Genomic DNA, 22,407 nt, shown 5'->3' on the forward strand with positions numbered 1-22,407 from the left:
GGTTTGAAATAGAGAAGAGCCTTGGAAAACTTGCTTTCAGGGGGCCACCTTGGACCCAGTTATCTTCCCAGAAGAGTATTCTTCCTCCATTCCCTACTTCCATCGCCAGGCCACTAACCATTTTTTCCTTCACCCTCTACTCTTTTACATTCAACTGGCAGATGTCCTTCCAGGGGCCTTTTTTTACCGGTAGAGTCTGATTTGCTAGCATTACATTCGGATTCAATTTGTTACACGAGCATACAATCTTCTTCCACAATGGGCATTCCTCCTTTGAAAACCGCCACCACCACTTAAACAAAAGGGTCGTGTTCCTAAGAACTGCATCCCTAACTCCCAAACCCCCAGCCTTTTTCGGGGCCTGTACCACCTCCCACTTAACTAGAGGGATACCATAGTTACTGTCCTCCTTACACCACATAAAGCTCCTCTGTAACGCAATCAGCTTGTCGGCCACCGCCTTTGGCATCTTATACAGACTTAAGTAATAGATTGGTAGGCTATTAAATACCGATTTGATAAGGACAAGCTTACATGCTTTGTTCAAAACCTTCGCTTTCCATAAACTGAGTTTCTCTTCCACCTTATCTATGATGGGTTTCCAAGTCTTCACCAGGCGCGGATTAGCTCCTAACTGAACCCCGAGGTACCATACAGGTAAGTCCGCTTGATTGCACCCTAGTAAGCCACACACATGATCTATCCATTCCTGCTCACAGTTCACCGGAATCAGATTCGACTTATCAAAATTGATGCTCAGTCCAGACATCAACTCAAAACACCGCAACAGCCTCTTATAATTCACAATTGTCTCTGTCTCTGAAGGATAAAATAATATAGTATCATCTGCAAATTATAAATGTGACAATTTGATACGATCTCCCCCGACCAGTAGCGGAGCGATGCGCCCGTTCCTGACGGCTTCCCCCAACATCCTATGCAGAATATCGACCACAAGCACAAACAGAAGGGGAGACAGAGGGTCTCCTTGTCTGAGGCCCCTCTCCATGTTGAACGGCTTGGAAGACAACCCGTTAACCAGGACTGACATAGTGGTTGTACTGACACACTCCTTTACCCAAGTCCTCCATCTGTGGCCGAACCCCATCTTCTGAAGCACAATATCAACAAAACTCCATCTGACTCTATCATAAGTTTTTTGAAAATCCATCTTAATAATAGCCGCTTGCTTTCGCCGCGACTTGAGCCAATGAACCGTCTCACATGCTATGAGCGCGCCGTCATGGATTTTTCTACCCTTCACAAACGCACTCTGAGTCTCTCCTACCAAGCCCGGCATAACTGATCTCATCCTTCTCATCAATACCTTCGAAATCACCTTATACACACACCCCACCATACTAATCGGCCGGAAATCCTTGATCTCCTTAGCTCCGAAAAATTTCGGAGCAAGCGTCACCCACGTGATATTCGCATTAGTTGGTAGCTTAGCACTTTGGAAGAACCCCATCACAGCTGCAGTGAATTCCATACCAATCTCCTCCCAGCATTTCTTGATGAAGTTCATATTATATCAATCACTACCTGGGGCCTTAGAAGATTCACAATCCCATACTGCCTCCCTGATTTCCTCCATAATTGGCAAGACCTCTAGAGCTTCAGCCTCAACTCCATCAAGCTACTTCAACAAACCATCCCGAACACCAATCCTCGGAGCATATTCCTGACGATACAGATCCTTGTAAACCCCCCTAATTGCCACCTTTATCCTTGTCTCATTTCGCACAAGCCTTCCATGAATCATCAGAACATCTATCCTGTTATTTCTTCTTCTAGCCGAGGCAATGTTATGAAAATATCTGGTATTCTTATCCATGTTCCTAGCATGTTTGGACCGAGACATCTGCTTCCAGTGGATTTTCTTCCTAACATACCACTTTTCACAAAAGCTCACCAATGCCTTCCTTCTAGCCTCCGTCATACCATCATAGATGCCATCACTAACCATATTGTCAAGCCTCCTGATCTCTTCCTCAAACCTCCTTAGCTTGTTATCCATGTCACCAAAGTTATTCTGATGCCATTGCCGCAAAGGTATCATCAAGGCCTTCAGTTTACATGTGAACTGAGCATCTCCCAAACCTCTCCATTCATTTTTGACCATTCTCAGAAAATTCTCATGTGTAAACCAGAAATCCAGGCTTCTGAAGGTTCGGGGGCCTCTTCTTACTCTTGTATCTTCCACAATCAACAGACAGTGATCTGACAATCCCATTGGTCCACCTTTTAGCCGTATATCTGGAAACTCCTTTGCCCATTCTATATTTACCAGAACTCTATCAATTTGACTACATGATTGACCCCTGAACCAGGTGAACTTCCTATTAGTAAGCGGTAAATCCATCAACTGCATGTCATGTACCTGACTCTTAAACTCCTCCGCTGATGCCAGTAGACTGTTCACCCTTTTGCGATCTTCGACTTGCAGGATCTCATTAAAGTCGCCCATCAAACAGAACGGTACATGGCACAGCCCCATAATGTAGCTCAACTCCTCCCATACCACCTGCTTCTCCTCCCTTCCATGCGCTCCGTACACCAAACAATACGCACAGTGAAAGTTGTTCTTCGTTAACACACCTTCAATGCATAACCACCTCTCACCTTTATAACAGTTACTTTTTTTAAACAACATATCATCCCAAATTAACAGCAAGCCCCCTGCCGCCCCTACAGACTCCACAAACTCCCAGCCCACAGAACTATTTCCCTAGATTCTTGCAACGTCATATTAATTAATCAACTCCCTTTTTGTTTCAAGCAAACCTAACATGTTCAAATTACACGTTCTCTTCAACGATTTTATTTCACCATGCTTATTTTACCATCTCCTCTCAACCCCCTAATATTCCAACAGCTCACAATCATTTAAACAAATTTTTACTCACCTTGTTTTGATTCTTCGGGCGAATCCTTCTTGCCTTTTGTTTTTGTTTTGCCAATTTTCTCTTCGCCGCTATTTCTTCATTCTGAGCTTACAAAATTCCCATGATATCCTCCTCTGCATCATACAGAACAACGCCCGACTCCACTGCCAAAGCCCAAGTTTCTTCATTTTCCTTCAACTGTTCTTCCTGCAATAACTTGTCTTCAACTTTCCCGTTCTGCCTCCCTGACTCGGCGTTGGACACAGCCATAGTCTCCAAGGTTCTCTAACCCGCAGCCCACCTTCCTGTTGTTTGTGTGTTGGGCCAATTTGAGACAAGCCCAACTCACTCCCCTCATGGTTACGCAACACATTTGGGCAACAATAGGACCGGCCCATTTGATAGGTATCCTCCAAAGCCTCTCTTCCAACGTTAACATAGCCCTGTGTAACTGTCCGTTCAGACTCTATCTCATCATTAACATAAAATCCCTTAGAATCCGCCTCACCATCAGCCTTGGTGCAACTAACTGAATCTAAAACCTTCGTATCCTTTTTAAAATTTGAATAATCAACGTTAGAATCATTTACTAGCACCTCGTGAATTACCATTCTGTCCTTCCCATATTCGACCACATTTGCACCACCACCAATCAAGGCGGTCACCGGATCCCACTGCCCCGTCTCCTTCGACCGGCTATTGCCATGTGGGCCAGAAATTTTGATCCCCGCACAGACCTCTCGGCGCTCAACGGAACTACCTTTCCCACAAGTCACCACCTCCGTCTCCTTAACAAAGACCTCGAACCCAGAGTTCCCTACGTTCATCCGGACATACTCTCTAATGACGTCAAACACGCCTGTCTCCACTTGAAGCCTACCTGCCCTAAAAGATGCGACTGATTCCGTCGATACCATGCACTGAAGTACTTCACCTCAGAGTCCCCCAATGGCTTTAAACGTTTTCGGTGATCAGACATGTAGCGGCACCCCGTAGCACTCCAACCACACTCTCCGAGACTTACAACATTCAAAACCTTCCCATCTATTGACTTTATGAAAATATTGCAACAAATTATCTAGTTTGAAGGTGAAAGCTTCATCTGCATGCTTCACCATATCAAAGATTACTAACACCTTCGTTGCCTCTATCTCCCTAACGTCCTCTACCTGAGGGAAGTTCTTGCAGATTGTTTTCTTCAACGACTGCAGGTCTATAGGTCTCCAGGTTCTCCCTACTAAACTCCTCAGCAACCAATCCAAATTCGCTTCCACTACAGGCACGTCAATCCTTTTCACGCCCTCACTCATCTTGTGGCCATCCGCTTGCAAATCCGGCGTCGTTTCTCCCACCACTTGATCGTTAACCACCTGTTGCTCACTATGAGGTTCCTCTGGCCTCTCTTCATTCTTCTAATGTCTAGGATCCACCTGCACTAAGCGTTCCCTCGCCTGTGAATGTCTTCTGAATTTAGCTTCCCCCACGGATATGACATTATCCCGTAATCGCATGTGGTTCATCTCCGTTATATCCTTCAAGGCTCCCCATTTGGTCGTGTACCGGAAAAAGGCAAACAAATAAATCGTGGCATGTTTCCGTTTTCGGCAAAGATAGATGTCGTTAATTCTTCCGTCCAACAAAACAAGTGATACAATTCCCTCCTCGAGATATCTTCCGGCAGATTATCCACAAAAACAGAAAAAGATTCGTTTTCCAGGCGATGATATTCTTCTCGATTCCAAATCCTAGGGTCCTTTGCGCGTGGTTGCACCACCCTACTTCTACCCCCGCGTGTTCCCCCCCCCCCCCCCTTCTTATTCTCTCGTTCTCTCATCCCTCTTCTAAAAACTATATTCTAACTTGGCCGTTAAAACCGGTAATGGGTCGAAGGTTTCCAATTTGATCATAGACATAGCAAATTGTTGGAAGAACAAAGCCTCATCTTGAGCATATTTCTTGACAAGTTCTTGAGTCTTGATGACACCACCAGAGAGAAGAACTTGATCAGAATTGAGTAATATTCTTTTAAATTAATTATTTATTTTAATACCAACAAAAAAATATTACTGATAACAGTTGTCTATGATAGTCATCAAGTATATATTATTAATTATTATATCATAGTAAAAATTTACAAATATGATATAAGAATAAAATTATTTTATGAACTAAGTTGAGATCAATAAAATATATTATTAGTTTGAGAATATTTTTTAAAAAAATCATTTAATTGATCAATTAAAGTTTTTAGTTTATACTCTTTTTATTGAAGTAGACCAAAATTTTAAAAAAAGGAAATTAAATTATTTTTTTGAGAGGTAAAAATATTAATATTTAAGTATAATATTGTTTGTGATGTTGTTGTAATATACAGTAATTAAGAATAAAAAAAATATTTATTTTTTGTGTATTTCTATAAGAAATTAAAATAATAAATATAATAGAATGAATATTAATAATTATAAAATTTAGTGATTCTACTAGCATGAATTCAAAATAGAAATAGTATTTATTAAAAAAATAAATATTAATTCTAATATCTAAGAGACTATAAGTAGAACAAGTTCTTAGCAGTAATAATTTTTTTTTTGAAAAATATATTGATTCATTTTATTGTAAGAAAAAATAATGTCAAATAATTTTAATTTCAGAAATTATAAAAAAATATAAAATTATTAGAAATAGAGAATGACATGAAAAAAGAAGTGGAGTTACTAAGTTAGTACTAAAATAATATATTTTATTTATGGGTTTAGTTAATACGTGTTATAAAGACACATGATAAATTTATTATTAATGAAAAATTTTAAATATTTTTATTTAATAAATATAAAATAAATGTATTAAAAACTTAAATTTTTTATATTTTTAATATAAAAATTTTAATTTTATAATCTTAATTAATATGTGTTTTAAGAACACAAAATAAATAATTTTTTAATTATATTTTTTAGATTATAATATTTTATTGTGAATAATGCTACACATTTAAATTTTTTTAGGAACAAAGTTTAATTAAGTTAAACAATAAAATTTAAAATAATATTAATTATAATTAATTTTTATTATGTTAAATTAACTTAATTAAATTTAGTAGAAATGTTCAACTAAAGCAAACTTGTATATACCCCTGTAAAAGTAGCTCAACTCTGATATCTTTATATTCTTCCATCTTTCAGCCGCCCTTTACGATCTTTTTCTTTCTTATCTCAAGGATACAATTCTCATTGCCAGCTTGGGTGCAGACAAATTTTTTTAAGCTACGGTTTCGTATATGACATATCAGACTATCAGTACTCCAATAAACTAAAATGGAGTACCTAAAACATATCCTTTATATATATATAATCTTCATTATTTAAAATTTTATATTTAATTTTATATATAATTTTAATGTAGGACATAAATAAAAAATTTATAATTTATTGATAGATAAATAATATATAAAATTAATTTTTTAAATATATAAGTTATAATTTATTGATATAAAATTATAGATTATGTTCTTATTATTTGAACCCGCTCATGAATTCGAGTCACTTCGTGAGTTTTTGGTGAGTCGAACTTGAATTTAAAAAATAGAATCGACTATTTATGAGTAGAATCTGAGCCAAATTCAATTTTTGTGAGCTAAACTTAAATTTGATGTAATTTAAAAACTCATTTCGAATGTTATTTTTCAGTCGGTTACAGGCTTCCAACCCTAATTTTCAGTCGGTTACTAGAGTTCATTCGTATGTCAATGAACCGTCTATTTTATATTGTAAGTCGTAACCACAGTTCTCATTCTAGCCATGTGCCGCATGTGAACTACTTTCATCCTAATCTTATATAATTTGTCACATACGATGCAACAAAACCATCATCCAGATACAATTTACCTTTGAAGTGGTCCTGCATCATCGTATGTATATCTTTTGGAGTAATGCATGCATCACACGATCTTTCGCTTCGTGTCTCTTTTTGGTTACGTTTCTGACCTTTTCTTTTGTTTTTTTCACTGCTTGTTCAGTCGGTATTAGTTTGTATTTTATACTTTTAGTAAGTAACAAGATCAAGTAGGCAATTAGTACTATTAAGATAAGCTACAAAAGATTGCGTCAAATATAAGCTATATATTTAGTAGTTAGGAATGAATCTATATTATGCTTATGCCACTGCCAAAATTTAAAATATAAACAAAAATATTGCGAAATTACATATATTAAGAGTCAACAATTTTTTTTATATTTGAGTTAATATTAATTATTTTTATTATTTAATAAAAATATTGATCTCTTAGTATTATCTTATTTATATTTTGTTGAGGTTTCTCTTGAAGAAAATAGTGATATAAAGTTTGAAGCTAGAAGAATTAAAAAAAAAGATTGTGTAATTCTTTAAATCATGGTATAGAGATGATTTTTTCTTTTTCGAGAATTTTTTAATTTTATGTTATGAGAGCAAATGTTTGATTTTGCTCTATGTCATTCATTTATTTATTTTTTCTAATCTATATGTTATAATTTGGTCGAAAATGGATCTACATTTTGATATTTATTATTGTAAATAATACGATTTATGTCAGACTTTATGAAATTAATGACATTTCTACAAATACTTATTATTCATCACGTAATTGATTATTCTGAACAAAGATTTTGAATATATAATATGTTTATTAAATAAGAGATTGATACTCAAGTAAAATTATTGTTTAAAATGTCTTTAAATAAAGATACTTGATTTTGTTTATTGAATAAATTATTATATATTACATTTTTAATATGTAGTATAGATTAAAAATATTATTTTTATTGAAAAGTATTGGTATATTTTTAAAATCGTTATTTTAACTCTAATATTAATTTTTTAATTTGTTTAAAAATTAAATTTTTAATAAAATTTTATTAAAATATTGTTTTATTATTTTTTTATAAAATTTATAATATCAATTTTTCTATTTTTATTTTATTATATTTTGATACTTTTTTTATTTTGCAAAGTAATAATTTTTTACGAATTCAGTTTTTATTTATAATTTTTATAATTCTTTTAATATTTTTTTCTTTTTTTTATTTTTGAAGATTTATATTTTAATCTACTAATTTGCATTGTTGATTGTTATATTTCTAGTCTAATAATTTTTATTTATTTTTAATTCTTTGAATAAAATTTATTGTAAAATTAAAAATTTTAAAAAAATATTTTGTATAAATTAAGAAATTCAGTTTCGTTTAAATTAATATTAATTAGATTATTAATATAATTACTTCTTTTTTTAGATTTTTATTTTTATTCATAATATATTTTTATATGAATCTATATTTTTTGAGAGTATGATTTTTTATTGCGATGAAATAAACAACTTAAAAAAAAGTTATTTTTGCCATTTTTATATGAGTAGTGTCTAAATGTTGGTTATTTTTTAATTTTCAGTCTTTAGTCAATTTTTTTAAAAATTTATATTAATTTAAGTATTTATTTTTACATATTAATTATTTAAAAAATCAAAAAAATTATTTATTTTTATTTTTTTATAAAAATTAAATAAAAAATAATATTTAAAAAATATTTAGTTGCACCAGTAAAAAAATATTTAAATAGAACAAAGAGGCAGGTTGAAAAATATTAGAATTACTATATTCCATCTTAGTCCTATGAGCTAATTTAATGTTAGTTTTTATTTTATCTATTATATATTACTAATTTTATAATTATAATGTGTCATATGTATATGTTTTTTTATTGTATTTAAAATTAATTTTTTTAAATTAATAATTTTTTCCTTCTTCTTACTAATTTTAATATTTTATAGCTAAAATATATTACAAATCACTCCCTTTTTATAATTAAAATCAAATATTTTTCTCTCAAATTAAAGAATTTTTTTATTTTTTCTACTAATTTTACAATCAAAATATATCACATGTGATATGTCACTCCCTTATTGCTATTGAAATCAAATTTTTCTTTTCCAAAATTAAAGAGTTTTCTCCTTCTCCCTCTTCTTTTTTTCTATCTCTCTCATTCCTTCAACCACTCTATCTCTTTTATATATCATTATCAATGACTAATTACGAATTTGACAATCAAAATGTGCAACATAACATTCTTTAATTGCATTCAAATTAAAATTGAAATATTGAAATTGAAATTAAAATATACCTATATTATATATCGTATATTACTATTTAATTTAAGAGTAAAGTATAATTTTTGTCCCCAGCATTTGGGGTAAATTCTATTTGTGTCCTTAACGTTTAAATCGTCCTATTTGTATCCCTAACGTTTGTAAAAGTAATTTAATGTTATCCTGCCGTCAACTACACATCATGAACGCTTTAGTTTGAGTTTTAAAAATCTCTTCTTGAAGTTAGAATACAAATGTCTGGGATAAAATCGATGATCCACTCCGAAAAATAGCTCATCAAAAGTTGAAACTAATTCCTACAACATTTACATAATTTACTTTTCTAGGGACATAATTGAATCTAAACACAAATAATGGGTATAATATTAAAATCGAACACATCCAAGTGAGACCTAATTGAGAATGAATACATTCAAGTGAGAATAATTGAAAAATAACTAGGATAACATTAAATCACTTTTATAAACGTTAGAGATACAAATAGGACGATTTAAACGTTAAGGACACAAATAGGACTTACCCTAAACATTGGGGACAAAAACGATACTTTACTCTTAATTTAATAACAAAATGTGTCATGTGACACTCTTTTATTAAAATTGAGAGAAAATATTTTCTTTAAAAATTAATAAACCCCCTTCTTAAATTCTCTCATTTATCTCTTTCTATTTTTCTATTTTTTTCTGTCATTTTCACTCTAAATATAATTTATATTTTATATTAGTAATTTGACAAATCAAAATATGTTATTTGATATTTTTTATTATAATTAAAATAAATTTTTTCTTCTAAAATTAACAAACTCTCACTCTCATTCTTCATCTTTATCTTTCTCTCTCTTTTCTCTCATTTACCTTTCTATTCTACAAAAAATAAAATTAACAAAATAATATAATATAAATAAAAAAATATTATTATTATTATTATTATTATTATTATTATTATTATTATTATTATTATTAGTTTTTTATTTAATTTTAAATTTTCATCGCTTATTTTTTTAATCTATATTTCAGTTTTCTTCTTTTAAATATTTATTACATATAATTTGGAGAGAATACTAATATTATAATAAAAAGTTAGAATCAAAATTAAAATTTTTAAAAAAATTAATTTTGAGTTTATTTTATAACTATCAATATAATTTTTTTATGCTAATATCTAATTATATTTTTATATATAGAGCGAAAAAATATTATTTTTAAATAACAAGTATAAAAATTAGTTATTTTTATTTCTACAATAGACTTAACACCTAATTAAATATAAAAATATACATATTAAATTATTTCAAATTCTAGATAACAAATGTTAAAATTAATTATTAATAAAAAATTAGATCTTTTCATATAAAAATAATAACTAAAAATATTATTATTTGATTTTTTATCTTATAGAAGCCTTGGTCTTTCAGAGATTTTTGTAAAAATAATTTAATTTTATAAATCTTTTATGTCATGTATAATCTATACTATTAAAATAAAATAAACCGTAATTTTAAAAAATTTATATTTCCGTACTCTGATTACGAATAAAAATATTAATTTTATTTAAATTGAAAATAATAGATAAACTTACAATTGCTATTAAGAAGTTTTTTCAATTCTTTTCCTGCAAGAGGAGGAAAGAACAGCTGAGCTGATCTAGATCGATACATGTTTCCTACAAACAAGGGTACAAAAGGCCACATTATCCTGCAGTTATATGAAATTGAAGGCGTAAGTGCATAACTCATTATAAGGCATATTCAGGCTACAATTTAGCAATATGGCATTTTAAAATGCTTAATAAAGACTTGTTTGACGTGGGATTCATTAGACGGATACTTTTATGCTATAAAGATAAAGGTCCTTTTGCTCCTTTAATTTGTTCTTTGGTTTTCCTTTTCATAGAATAAGAATAGTTTGAAATTGAGTTTTATATTTGCTTTATAAAAATAGAAATCAATAAATCTATGTAGAACGAATGTATATATACTTGGAATTAATTTGTTAGAATTATAATGATAAGATAACAAAACAGTAGGAAATATTATGAAGTAACAATTTTTAATTAAAAAACAAAAAATATTAGAATTTAAATGTAATGTAAATATAAAGATGTTACGTATCTGAAATATTTTTAAAATGACACCTAGTCACCAAGAGAAAACTAACTTGACACCTAGTCACCAAGAAAAAACTAACTTGACACCTGTTAAACAAATGAAAATAAAAGTTTTTAAATTTTTTAATATACTTATTAAAAATATAAAACTTATTTATTTTTATTTTTTTCGTAATTGGCGTCTTCTTAAAATATTTGTTATCCAAAGAGCTATAAAAATATGGATTTCAACATAATTCATTAATTAAATGACTAATTAGACGAAGCTTAACAAGGTAAGCTCGAATTTAAAAGAGAGAGTTTATTACTTTATTAAGTGATGAAACGGAAATAGTTTATCTCGCTTTACTTTTCCTTTTTTCAGATATTACATGGAAGGGCAGCATACGTATAGGCTTTTTATTTCAAAATGTGCGGCAACCAAAAATAAATATGCCAAGTATATAATGCATTCTTAACCGCTAAGCTACCCTGCACTTTCACCCCTTCGCACTCTCCCCAATATAAACGCACATCAGCAACACACCCAAAGACCGACACAACACAACACAACACAGAGGAAGAAGGCATTCATATAATGATAATGGTAGCAAAAACGGTAGAGCCAAAGAGAGTAATGGAGTTCGATAACCTTCCAGAAGGATGCATTGCAAATGTGCTATCCTTCACGACTCCTCGCGACGCCTCCGCCCTTTCACTGGTTTCCTCCTCCTTCCGCTCCGCCGCCCAATCCGACCTCGTTTGGGAGAGGTTCCTCCCCTCCGATTACCTATCCATCCTCTCCCAATCCCAATTCCCTAATCTCTCTTCCAAGAAGGACCTGTTTTTTCATCTCTGCCACAAGCCCCTCCTCGTTGACTCCGGCAAAAAAGTAAAATAATTCAACTCTCTCTCTCTCTCTCTCTTTTTCTTTACCTTTATATGCAATAATTGAACTAGTGATATTGACTCAGCTGTATATCTTTTTTGCCTGTGAAATCAGAGCTTTGCATTGGATAAGAAATACGGGAAGAAATGTTACATGCTCTCAGCTAGGTCTCTCTCTATTGTATGGGGAGATTCACCCAGGTACTGGAGATGGATTTCTCTCCCAGACACCAGGTGACTAAATTCACCATCCATTCCTCTCTATTTAATTCTGAGTTTCACATTCTATCGAACAGTTGGTGGGCAGAAAAATCAATGAGATTGAATCACCTAACATGATATGATGATTAATGGTATCAGGTTTTCGGAAGTAGCAGAACTTGTAAGTGTATGCTGGCTGGAAATTAGGGGGTGGATCAACACAGCCATGCTCTCTGAAGACACAATGTACGGAGCTTATCTTGTCTACAAGCCAAGCCTGATGGGTAGATCCTACGGTTTCGATTACCAGCCGGTTGAGGTCACTGTTGGCGTCGCCGGAGAATCCGATCCTCCAAAGCGAACTGTCTATTTGGACGCAGAAAAGCCCCAGAGGCAAAGCCAGCGCCAGATTATTCCTCGCAGATCCCGTCATCGTTATCGTTTGATGGCCGGCGTTGAAGAGCCAGCCCCACCGCCTCCACCGCCATCTCCTGAACCTTCTGTGGAGAGTGTTCCTAATTGCAAAGGTGGAAGTGAGTGTCCGAAGGAGAGAGATGACGGGTGGTGGGAGATTGAATTGGGCGAGTTCTTCAACAAAGGATGTGAAGACAGGGAAATGGAAATGGCTGTTTATGAAGTCAAGAGTGGCGATTGGAAGGGTGGGCTTGTCGTTCAAGGAATTGAAATAAGGTCTAAGTTCAACCCAATCAATTCAATTGCATCAAATTAGTGATAATCTATACCCGAGGAGGGGATGTTTTCTTCTGATCGCTTTATGTTTAGTACATGTTTCTGCATTCTTTTCTTCTCGTTTTCATTGTCTTTCTTCCATTTAATAGTGTCTCTGTAGACCAAAATTTTTGCGTAGTTTAATGAAATCTGATCTTATTTGCATGGACTGCTATGTATCTCGCTCTCTGCATTTCCTATAACTTCATTGGGTTGTGCTTTTGATCTTTTACACCATGTAATATAGAGCTCCCAAAATCAATTGTATCCCGTCTTCTTGTACTAAATGGCTGCGTTTGGTTTCACATAATAGGACACCGAAAATAATGTACAAAAAGATAAAGACATAAATAGTGCTTTTATATTTTATATTTTTGTTTAGTCACCAAAAAAAAAATATTTTATATTTTTGTTTGTATGTTTTCAGTGTCTTATTTTTTAAAACAAATGCAGCCAATGTGTCAAAAATAACAAGCATGGCCTCATGAACTGTAGCACTGGATATGATTGAACAATAAGAAAATTAATAATAGAGGCGACAGTAATGGCATTTTAATAAACTTGGACATATTAATTTATTGATTCAATATTACATCTTAAAGATGTTGCAACACATATGTTGAAATAGATTTACGTGTTATTTTAAAAGAGCGCTATTTTAAAAGACATATGGCTCTTAATGATGTATGTAGTGTATGTGGTAATTCCTCTGAGTCTCTTGTTTCATGTTATTCAAAATTGTAGACTTGTTGATAGGACATGAAAGAGCATTGGCAAAAGACTGAGATCGGATGGATAACTCCTTTACCAAACCACTAGTCCCTTAGTTGATGAAAAATTTATGTTTTTTCTTTTTAAAGGGTTTCTGTAATCCCTCTTTTTTGCTAGCACGATAAACTCTTTTTAATTCTAGCGGAATAAGTTTAATTTTAAGAGTGATAAGTCTCTTGATAAAAATAAGATGGAATAAGTATTAAGTACTATTTTGATGTTTGAAGTTTGGGATAAAAATCGAATTCGTCCCAATTTTTTTAATTAAAGTAGTCCTCATCGTTTATTTGGTATTAAAATTATTTTTTTAGCTATTTTATCCTTACTTTTCTAATTCTATCATCATCAACGTCAGATCATAATTTTTTTTTTTAATGTGTTACTTCTTACTCTTACACATTTTCAAAAAAAAAGAAAAGAAAAGCAGAGAGAGGGAATGATTGTCACTTCATTTCTCTTCTTCTCTGTTCTATTTTTTTTTCTTTCAAGAACGAATGATTGTTGTTTTATTGCTGAATTTAAAGGATTAGGTTATAATAGATGAAATTAATAATTGTTTGAATTTGAATATTGTATTATTGTTTGCTATATTTTTGAATTTGATTATTGATATTTATTAGTGGTGGTGGTGGTAGTAAAGATGATGATAATAGATGATGAGATTAGAATAAAAACAAACGTAATGATATATCTCTCTGTCAAATATCGAAAGGACAATTCTAATATCATTTAAAATGTTGAGTATGATTTCGAATTAAAAAAAGAAATTAGAGACAAATTCGATTTTGACCTTAAATTTTGGGGATCAAAATTATATTTATCCCAAATAAAATTCATGATCTTGTCTTTCATTTGACAAAAGATTTCAACCTAGTTTGGACAGAATTTTTTAAAGTAAAAAAAAAAAAAAAATAGGAGACTTTATGTTTATAAAAGATAGGTTGCATGGTTCCCTCCCAAACACCTCTTAATTAAGTTGAATTTTGATGGTTCTTAGAGATCGTTATGGCAAATTCTTAGCGTGCTTCAGTACAAATTTTAAAAAATGCTTATTAACTGTTGAAAAACTTCAGACTAAACCTATTAGAACTGGAGTTGGTGCTCGGCCTGAATTTCTCAAATGTAAAAACAGAAGTGAATTCAAAACCAACCATAAAACTTTGTCTTCAAGATGTAAGGGAGTTGCTCTTCTAGTCCTTTGGTTATGGCCATTAGAAATTGTTTCAACAGATTGAGTAACTGGAATCTTCACTAAGAGTTCAGGAAAATAAATATTTGCAAAGATAAATTAGCTTTACATAGCTATGATTTATAGCCTGACTGTTTTTTCTCTTTATTTTTTTTACTTATGCTGATTATATTGGAACAACCTTTCTTAGAATAACTGTACTATAATCACTTTTTTTGGCTTCTGTCTAATTACTTATAAAAAAAAATATTTTTAAAAAGAAAATTGTACCAATTTTTTTCGGCTCATTAATTTTAATATGGAAAACATTATGGTGTAACCCCTGAAAATGGAACAATTGGGTGTATAACATAAAGATGGACGTGTCAGATGGAGCCACAACACGCAGGGGGCGTGTTGAAGGAACCACGTGGAGGGCGTGGAGGCTACGTGGGTTGATCAGGTTGGGCCAACATGGCAGCACGCGAGGGGCGTGCTTAGTCAGCACGCAGGGGGCGTGCTGACGTGGCGATCACTCGTTGGCGCACCAGGGGAAGCACGCAGAGGGCGTGCTGAGTCAGCACGCGGGGGGCGTGCTGACGTGGCGATCAATGGTTGGCGGACTCGGGGAATCACGTGGGGGGCGTGTTGACGTGGCGAGCATGTATTGGTCCAAGTATGCACCACGTGGGGGGCGTGCTGAGTCAGCACGTGGGGCACGTATTAAGTTCACCTCTCTATATAAGGCAGAGCTCGGTGGTAGTTTGCATAGTGAAAAAGATTTGAGTGTGTTTTGAGTGTTCTTTGAAGATATTGTTAGTGTAATGGAGGGAACCGCAAATTTGGTGGTGTATCGCAACGGTGAAATAATACATAATACTCATGAGGGAGTGAAGTTTGTGTCCCAGAATCCGTTTTCGTTTGTGGTTCCATGCACGATGACGTTAAAGGAGCTGCAGAACGGCCTCTGTCAAAGCATGGAAAACGGTACATTAATGAGAGTGAGCAGAATTCTTTATCGAAATCCAATTGTAGTTTTTGGTGGTCTAATACAGTTTGATGTCCTGCCGATTACTGATGAAGCGAGTATGCAGAATATGTTTCAAATTCATCGGCAGACTCAGATGCGACACCCACAGATTGAGTTGTACGTTGAGTTTGAAACTGTGGAGGTTCAAAACGATATAGACATACATGACGATAGAGCTGCAGTGTACGAAGGAATGAATAGTGACAGCGAAGAGGACTTCGAAGCCACTTATGAGGCCGGCGACGAAGATGAGGATGGTGATGTGGGAGTTGAGGTAGCAGCAGAGAATGTAGTGGTTCATCCGTCTAGCAGTCAACCGATGGACGTTCCACCTTTTATGCGTGAGTTGGATCTCGAGGCCATGCATGCCCCCGAGTTTCCGGAATATGCAAACATAGGTACGTGTTGCAAAGATAATAAGTTTTTGTTAGTTTAAACATTGGCTTTAGTAATAAATGATGATTTTGACTTTCTGTAGACGTTGTTGATCCTGAGGACGGAGAGTTCCGGATTGGAATGGAATACAGTAGTAGAAAGTCGGTCGTCGCAGCAATTAGAAATTTCACTATATCTAAAGGAGTTGACTATGAGGTGTATGAGTCTGAGCCACAGACGTTCTATGCAAAATGCAAGATGTACGGGCGTGGATGCGACTGGCTTATCCGAGCCAGCTTGATACGGAAAAAAGGCTGTTGGGAGATACGCAGATACAACGGTAGGCACACGTGCACGATCGGAACGATTTCACAAGATCATTCCAAGTTGGACTCAGATACAGTTGCTGAGGCTATAAGGCCATTGGTCGAGACGGACCCGACCATCAAGGTGAAATCTATAATTGCAGAAGTCCAGTCGAGGTTCAACTATACCATCAGTTACCGAAAGGCATGGTTGGCGAAGCAGAAGTCAATAGCCAACATTTTCGGTGGTTGGGAGGATTCTTACCAAGCCTTGCCATGGTGGCTCTCGATCATGGTGCAGAAGATCCCTGGTTCAGTTGTCCAAATAGAAACACGACCATTGTACAACGGGAATGAGGAGGCACAAGGTGTAAAAATACTGCATCGTGTATTTTGGAGTTTCAATCCATGCATTAGGGCATTCAGGCATTGCAAGCCCCTGGTTCAGGTAGACGGCACACACCTATACGGAAAATACAAAGGTACACTTCTAGTCGCTGTAGCACAAGATGGGAACCAGAACATTGTGCCTATCGCCTTTGCCTTAGTGGAAGGGGAGACAGCTGATGCGTGGCACTTCTTTCTCAGGAATCTGCGAACGTATGTTGTTAGGAAAGACGGAGTGGGTATGATCTCAGACCGGCATGAGTCAATACGGGCAGCAGTTAATCGTTCCGGTGGTGACTGGCAACCTCCAAGAGCATGGTGGTTGTTTTGTATAAGACACATCGGCAGTAACTTCCTAAGGGCATTTAAAGTTCCTCACTTGCAGAAGCTTGTTGTCAACATCGGGTATTCAAGAACGGTTGAGGAGTACAATATCAATTATAAGAGGTTGGAAGAGCGAGGCGAGGCATATGCCAGGTGGTGCGATGCCATTGGGCTCAGACATTGGGTATTGGCATTCGACGAGGGACATCGATGGGGCCATATGACAACGAACCTTGTGGAGTGCATTAACTCAGTGTTGAAGGGTGCCCGTAATCTACCTGTGTTGGCGCTGGTCCGAGCAACATATTATAGGTTAAATGAACTCTTTACGCGGAAAAGTGCCGAAACTCATGAACGCAAGCGTGCTGGATATACGTACTCCGCATTTGCGCAACAGCGGATAGAAGCAAGTATGCAACAGGCTGGGAATATAGTTGTGCACCGCTTTGATAGACGAAATGAAGTGTTTGAGGTGCGCGAAATGAATACTGGAAAGGTGTTAGTTGTTGATCTTGCGCGACGGACGTGTGGCTGTGGACACTTTCAGGTTGAACGAATACCATGTCGCCATGTTATTGCTTGTTGTGCTAACCAGCGTCTCGATTGGCAGTTGTACGTGCATGAGGTGTACAAGATGACGGAAGTTCGTAAGGTTTATAGATTTGAGTTCACACCATTGGGAGATCCCGAGACATGGCCTGCTTATGAGGGACCGACATTGGTAGCTAATCCCGCCCTGAGGCGAACGTCTAAAGGCAGGCCCAAGCTGACCCGATACTTGAATGAAATGGACTCACGTGACATGCGTGGTCCTCGGACATGTCGTCTATGTGGTGCTCAGGGTCATAGTCGGAGTAGGTGTCCGCAGCGTGCTGGACCGAGTGGTAGTGGTTCATAGTTTAATATGGTCATGTTTGTACTTTTTAATTTACCATCACTTTGTCAGTTGATGCTTTTGAAATCAGACATGTTTGTATTTTTCATATGAAGTCTATCTATTGATAATTTAATTTCTGCTTAATATTCTCATTAACTGATTTTCTTAAGTTAATATACATAAAAGGAACTACGGGTTACATAAGTTAACAAACCAAACATTAAACACGAGTTACCTTAACTTAATTCTAAAAATAAAACCTAGATAATCTAAACCGAAGCTCACTTCTTTCCAGCTAAGTAGTCAAGTCCCTTACCCATAATGCCCAGACCGAACTTTGATGGAGTATACCTATCAGGTGGATTTCGCTCCGTCCGTAGGTCATATGGGTGACCTCGAACTGCGTCATCCACCCCCGGAGCTCCCGTACCACCTGCCTCTGTAGGAGCGGCCGACCCACCTGCCTCTGTAGGAGCGGCCGACCCAGCTGCATATGTCGGAGCCGCCGACCCGCCTACCTCTGCTGGAGCGGATGATCCGGGGTTGAACGTGTCAAGAACTGCGTATGCCCGCTGACGATGGATAAAACCACTATCACATGACGTACTCCCTGACGTGTGGTCGGTAGTACGACCCACCAAACCATGAGCCACATCTACTGATGCCCTATGTGGGTCAGCTGACACCGACAGTGAAGGGATGCCACTAAAATCTGACCAGCCACCCAAACCAGCGTTGGACCAATGCTGTAGTTGCTGGTCTCCGTGTCCGCCGCTGGAGAAGTCAAACCAATCTGTACCGGATGGAATAGTAAGTATCGGATCATCATGCTGGCCAGACTGACCATGGTAACTGTGCTGAGAATGGTGGCTGCTCTGAGCGTGGTGGCTGTGCTGAGAGTGATGAGAATGGTGACTGCTCTGAGCGTGGTGGCTGTGCCGAGAGTGCTGAGAATGGTGGCTGCCCTGAGTGTGATGACTACCATGACTGTAGGCCGGTGGCTGTGGTATATAGTAAGGAATCGGCTCAAACACTGCATGCTGTGGGGCAGGTGGCTGTGGGGCAGGTGGCTGTGGGGCAGGTGGCTGTGGATCATGAGGAACGTACTGCGTCAATCTCAACAGATGTCCATAGGAGCGTATGTACCAATCCCGGTACTCCACCGTCGGCATGAAATCCCAGGTCCGAAGGGGGTGCTGATCCCGCAATCGACTGTGCCGCCTGTTGGCCCACTCCTCTATCCATGGCCCATGCACAACTGTCCAGTCATGAAGCTGCACTCCACGTAGAACGATGCAATGCTGATCAATGGGAATATCCCTTGCTGCCCGCGGAGGAGGCTGTGCATATCCAAACTGACGCATCACTCGGTCCGCAGGGTGCCACTCGACACACTCGAACGACAACAATGGAGCAACGATATCAGACACCTCAAGATGTGGATGCAACTCGTCCGGAACGATCAATCCGTGGTACGGCCGCCACTCAAACTGCCACAGTATTATTAGCATATTAGAACCGTAATAATAATGGTTGGAAAAAAGGAACAGAAAATCCTTAACTATTTACCTCCTGCATGTAGTCTATATCATGCCTGAATGTCTCTACGGTCTTGGATAACCATGCTGTGGTCCGTTCCGAATGACTCCACCTGACACATTATTAATTTAAATAACTCACCAAAACTAAATCATGCATCATGAATATAACACAGGACTAAAATTAGACTTATTACCTCCTGGCAACTGGTATCTCGGCCGGTGGAAGGGTTTGTCTCGGTACGGGAGCAAGACACGGCATTCGCTCCCATGCCCAAACAAACAACAGATTCAGAGGGCCATCCATCTCCTTTGTATCATATCGTGATGCACGGCATAGTGCTCTGTAAAGATGCGCGAGACATGCTGCCCCCCAACTATAAGTATGGATCTGCTCGAAATCGCGAAGCAGTGGTAGATATTTCGCATGGGTATATGCGGTCGACTTGTCCGTGAATAGAGTCGACCCTAGCAAACAGAAAATATGGCATCTGACGTATCTCCTGATGGACTCCTCAGTGTCCAACGGCTCTGCGTCTCTGATACGTCGAACCCAACCCAGCTTTATATAGGACTTCGCATTATGACTGACTGATGGCTGACGACCGAATATCGCTATGCCTTGACTTTGAACGAAGTCGCTACTACTATCTGTCCATCCACTGACAGGCTTTCCATCAATGGGTAGGCCGAATATATGAGCGACATCTTCTAATGTCACCGTAACCTCACCGATCGGCAATACAAAACTGTGCGTTTCAGGCCTCCACCTTTCAACCAGAGCAGCTAGCATGGGGTGAAATCCTCTTATGATTCCAATTCTGGACACGTGGAAGAATCCCGTGGCGCGTAAGTAGTTCTCCACCATCGGATTCCACGTCTGTGGCGGATCCAGTTTACGTACCAACAAATTCCTGTTAGGCTGCATCAACAAAGATATATGTTACATTAATTAAATAATAATCCTTATATAAATTAATTAATAAACATTAACATATTTATACAATAACAATATTTAATAATATTTATCTATTACATATTATTATTTAATAATCTTTATTTATTTTATCAAATTATTTATTTTTTTATTTTTTAGTAAATATAATATAATATAATATAATATAATATAATATAATATTTTTTTACGTATTATTATAATTATATTTAATAATTATTTATTTTTTCAGTTTTTTAATTATAATATAATATACTATTTTAATAACAACGTATTATAATATACTATTTTATAATATAATATATTATTTTTTAATAACAATATAATATAATATATTATTTTTGCTTACTCATACGCAACATAAACTTTTTTTTTTACACAGTAACAATATTTTTTTTATTGTTCAACTAATAACAACAATTATAACAAATTATATTATACATACATCTTATTATTATTATTATCAACGTTTATTTTATAATAAAAATTATTCTTTTATTCTAAAAACATTTATAAATTACACAATAATATTCAAATTACAAAATATATATGCATAAAAAAATAGAAAAACATAAACAATAAATTAAACTTTAAATACAGCAAAATAAATAAATTTATCCACTTACATAAATAGGATGATCCAAATAGTTGACAATATGTTCTTCAGGCGCCAAATAATTACGTACCATTTTTTTTTAATCTTTAAAACTAATATATTTTTTCCTTCAGAGCTACAATAACACAAACACACACTGACTTCCTTTTTTTTCCTTCTCTCTTAACGTGGCTTGCCTTCCTTTTTTTCCTTCTCTCTTAACTTGGCTTCACCTCAGTAGGAGGAGAAGAACAAAGACTCCATTGCTGCAATGCCATTCTTCATCACCATACACATATATATATATATGAAGCTTAAACTGGCGCTGGTTCCCGGGGTGGGGGGCTGTCCCCTGCATGCAGGCAGGGCTGGCAACACGCCCCCCGCGTGGTGCTTTATGCAGCCTCAGAACTCCGCGCAACCCTGTGCGCGTCACGGTCTTCCATGAACCACGCCCCCTGCGTGGTGAGTCAGCGATCGTACCACGCCCCCTGCGTGGTGAGTCACCACGCCCCCGGCGTGTTGCTGGCGTGCTGCCACCTCGCTTTCCTGCGCAGTCACCACGCCCCCGGCGTGTTGAAGGTGAGCTCCACCCATCGGTAATTCCCCTAATTCGGCAATATCCAGCAAATACACCCACCTGCAGTCCATAAAGAAAATAATTTGTGACTTTTTTCATAATCCTTTTATATACAGTATAGAAATATAGATAAACTTTAAAGTTACTGTATAAGAGACAATTGGGTTAAAATTTTTTGGATAAAATATGTTATTTATTCATGACGTCTATGATTTTTTTTAAAAAGATACCTCTAACATTTAGTTACTATTTAATTTTGTCCATAATATTTTGATTTGTGTCAAAATTTTTTCGAGATGTTAATTCTATATAAAAATGTTAGAGACAAAATTAAAGACTTTAAACAGTAGGTTTGACACATTAAAAAAATCAGAGACAAAATTAAATAAAATTAAATTTTAGTGATATTTAAAAAAAAAATTACAACGTTAAAGATAAAAAATATACTTTACTTAATCTTTTTGTATGATTTAAAAATAAGCGAAATCTCACAGCAAAATTTGTTTTTTTTTTTTTTTTAAATAGGAGGACAAATTGCATGTTTTTTTAAGAAAGAAAAGAGAAATATTAAAGAGATC

The 22,407-nt window shown here is 35.5% G+C and overlaps 2 protein-coding genes across 2 annotated transcripts; one reads left to right on the forward strand and one right to left on the reverse strand.

Annotated features, from left to right (window-relative positions):
• Positions 1 to 1,639: 1,639 nt before the first annotated feature.
• LOC112756835 (uncharacterized) lies at positions 1,640 to 2,500 on the reverse strand. Its single transcript, XM_025805449.1, has one exon. The coding sequence runs from the start codon at positions 2,498 to 2,500 to the stop codon at positions 1,640 to 1,642; it is 861 nt and encodes a 286-aa protein (XP_025661234.1).
• Positions 2,501 to 11,445: 8,945 nt separating this feature from the next.
• Positions 11,446 to 13,089, forward strand: LOC112758388 (putative F-box protein PP2-B12). Its single transcript, XM_025807055.3, has 3 exons — positions 11,446 to 11,998; positions 12,110 to 12,228; positions 12,355 to 13,089. The coding sequence occupies exons 1-3, from the start codon at positions 11,705 to 11,707 to the stop codon at positions 12,923 to 12,925; spliced, it is 984 nt and encodes a 327-aa protein (XP_025662840.1). The 5' UTR covers positions 11,446 to 11,704; the 3' UTR covers positions 12,926 to 13,089.
• The last annotated feature ends 9,318 nt before the right edge of the window (positions 13,090 to 22,407 follow it).

Source organism: Arachis hypogaea, chromosome 16 (assembly GCF_003086295.3).
Source record: "Arachis hypogaea cultivar Tifrunner chromosome 16, arahy.Tifrunner.gnm2.J5K5, whole genome shotgun sequence".
Classification (NCBI taxonomy): Eukaryota; Viridiplantae; Streptophyta; class Magnoliopsida; order Fabales; family Fabaceae; genus Arachis; species Arachis hypogaea.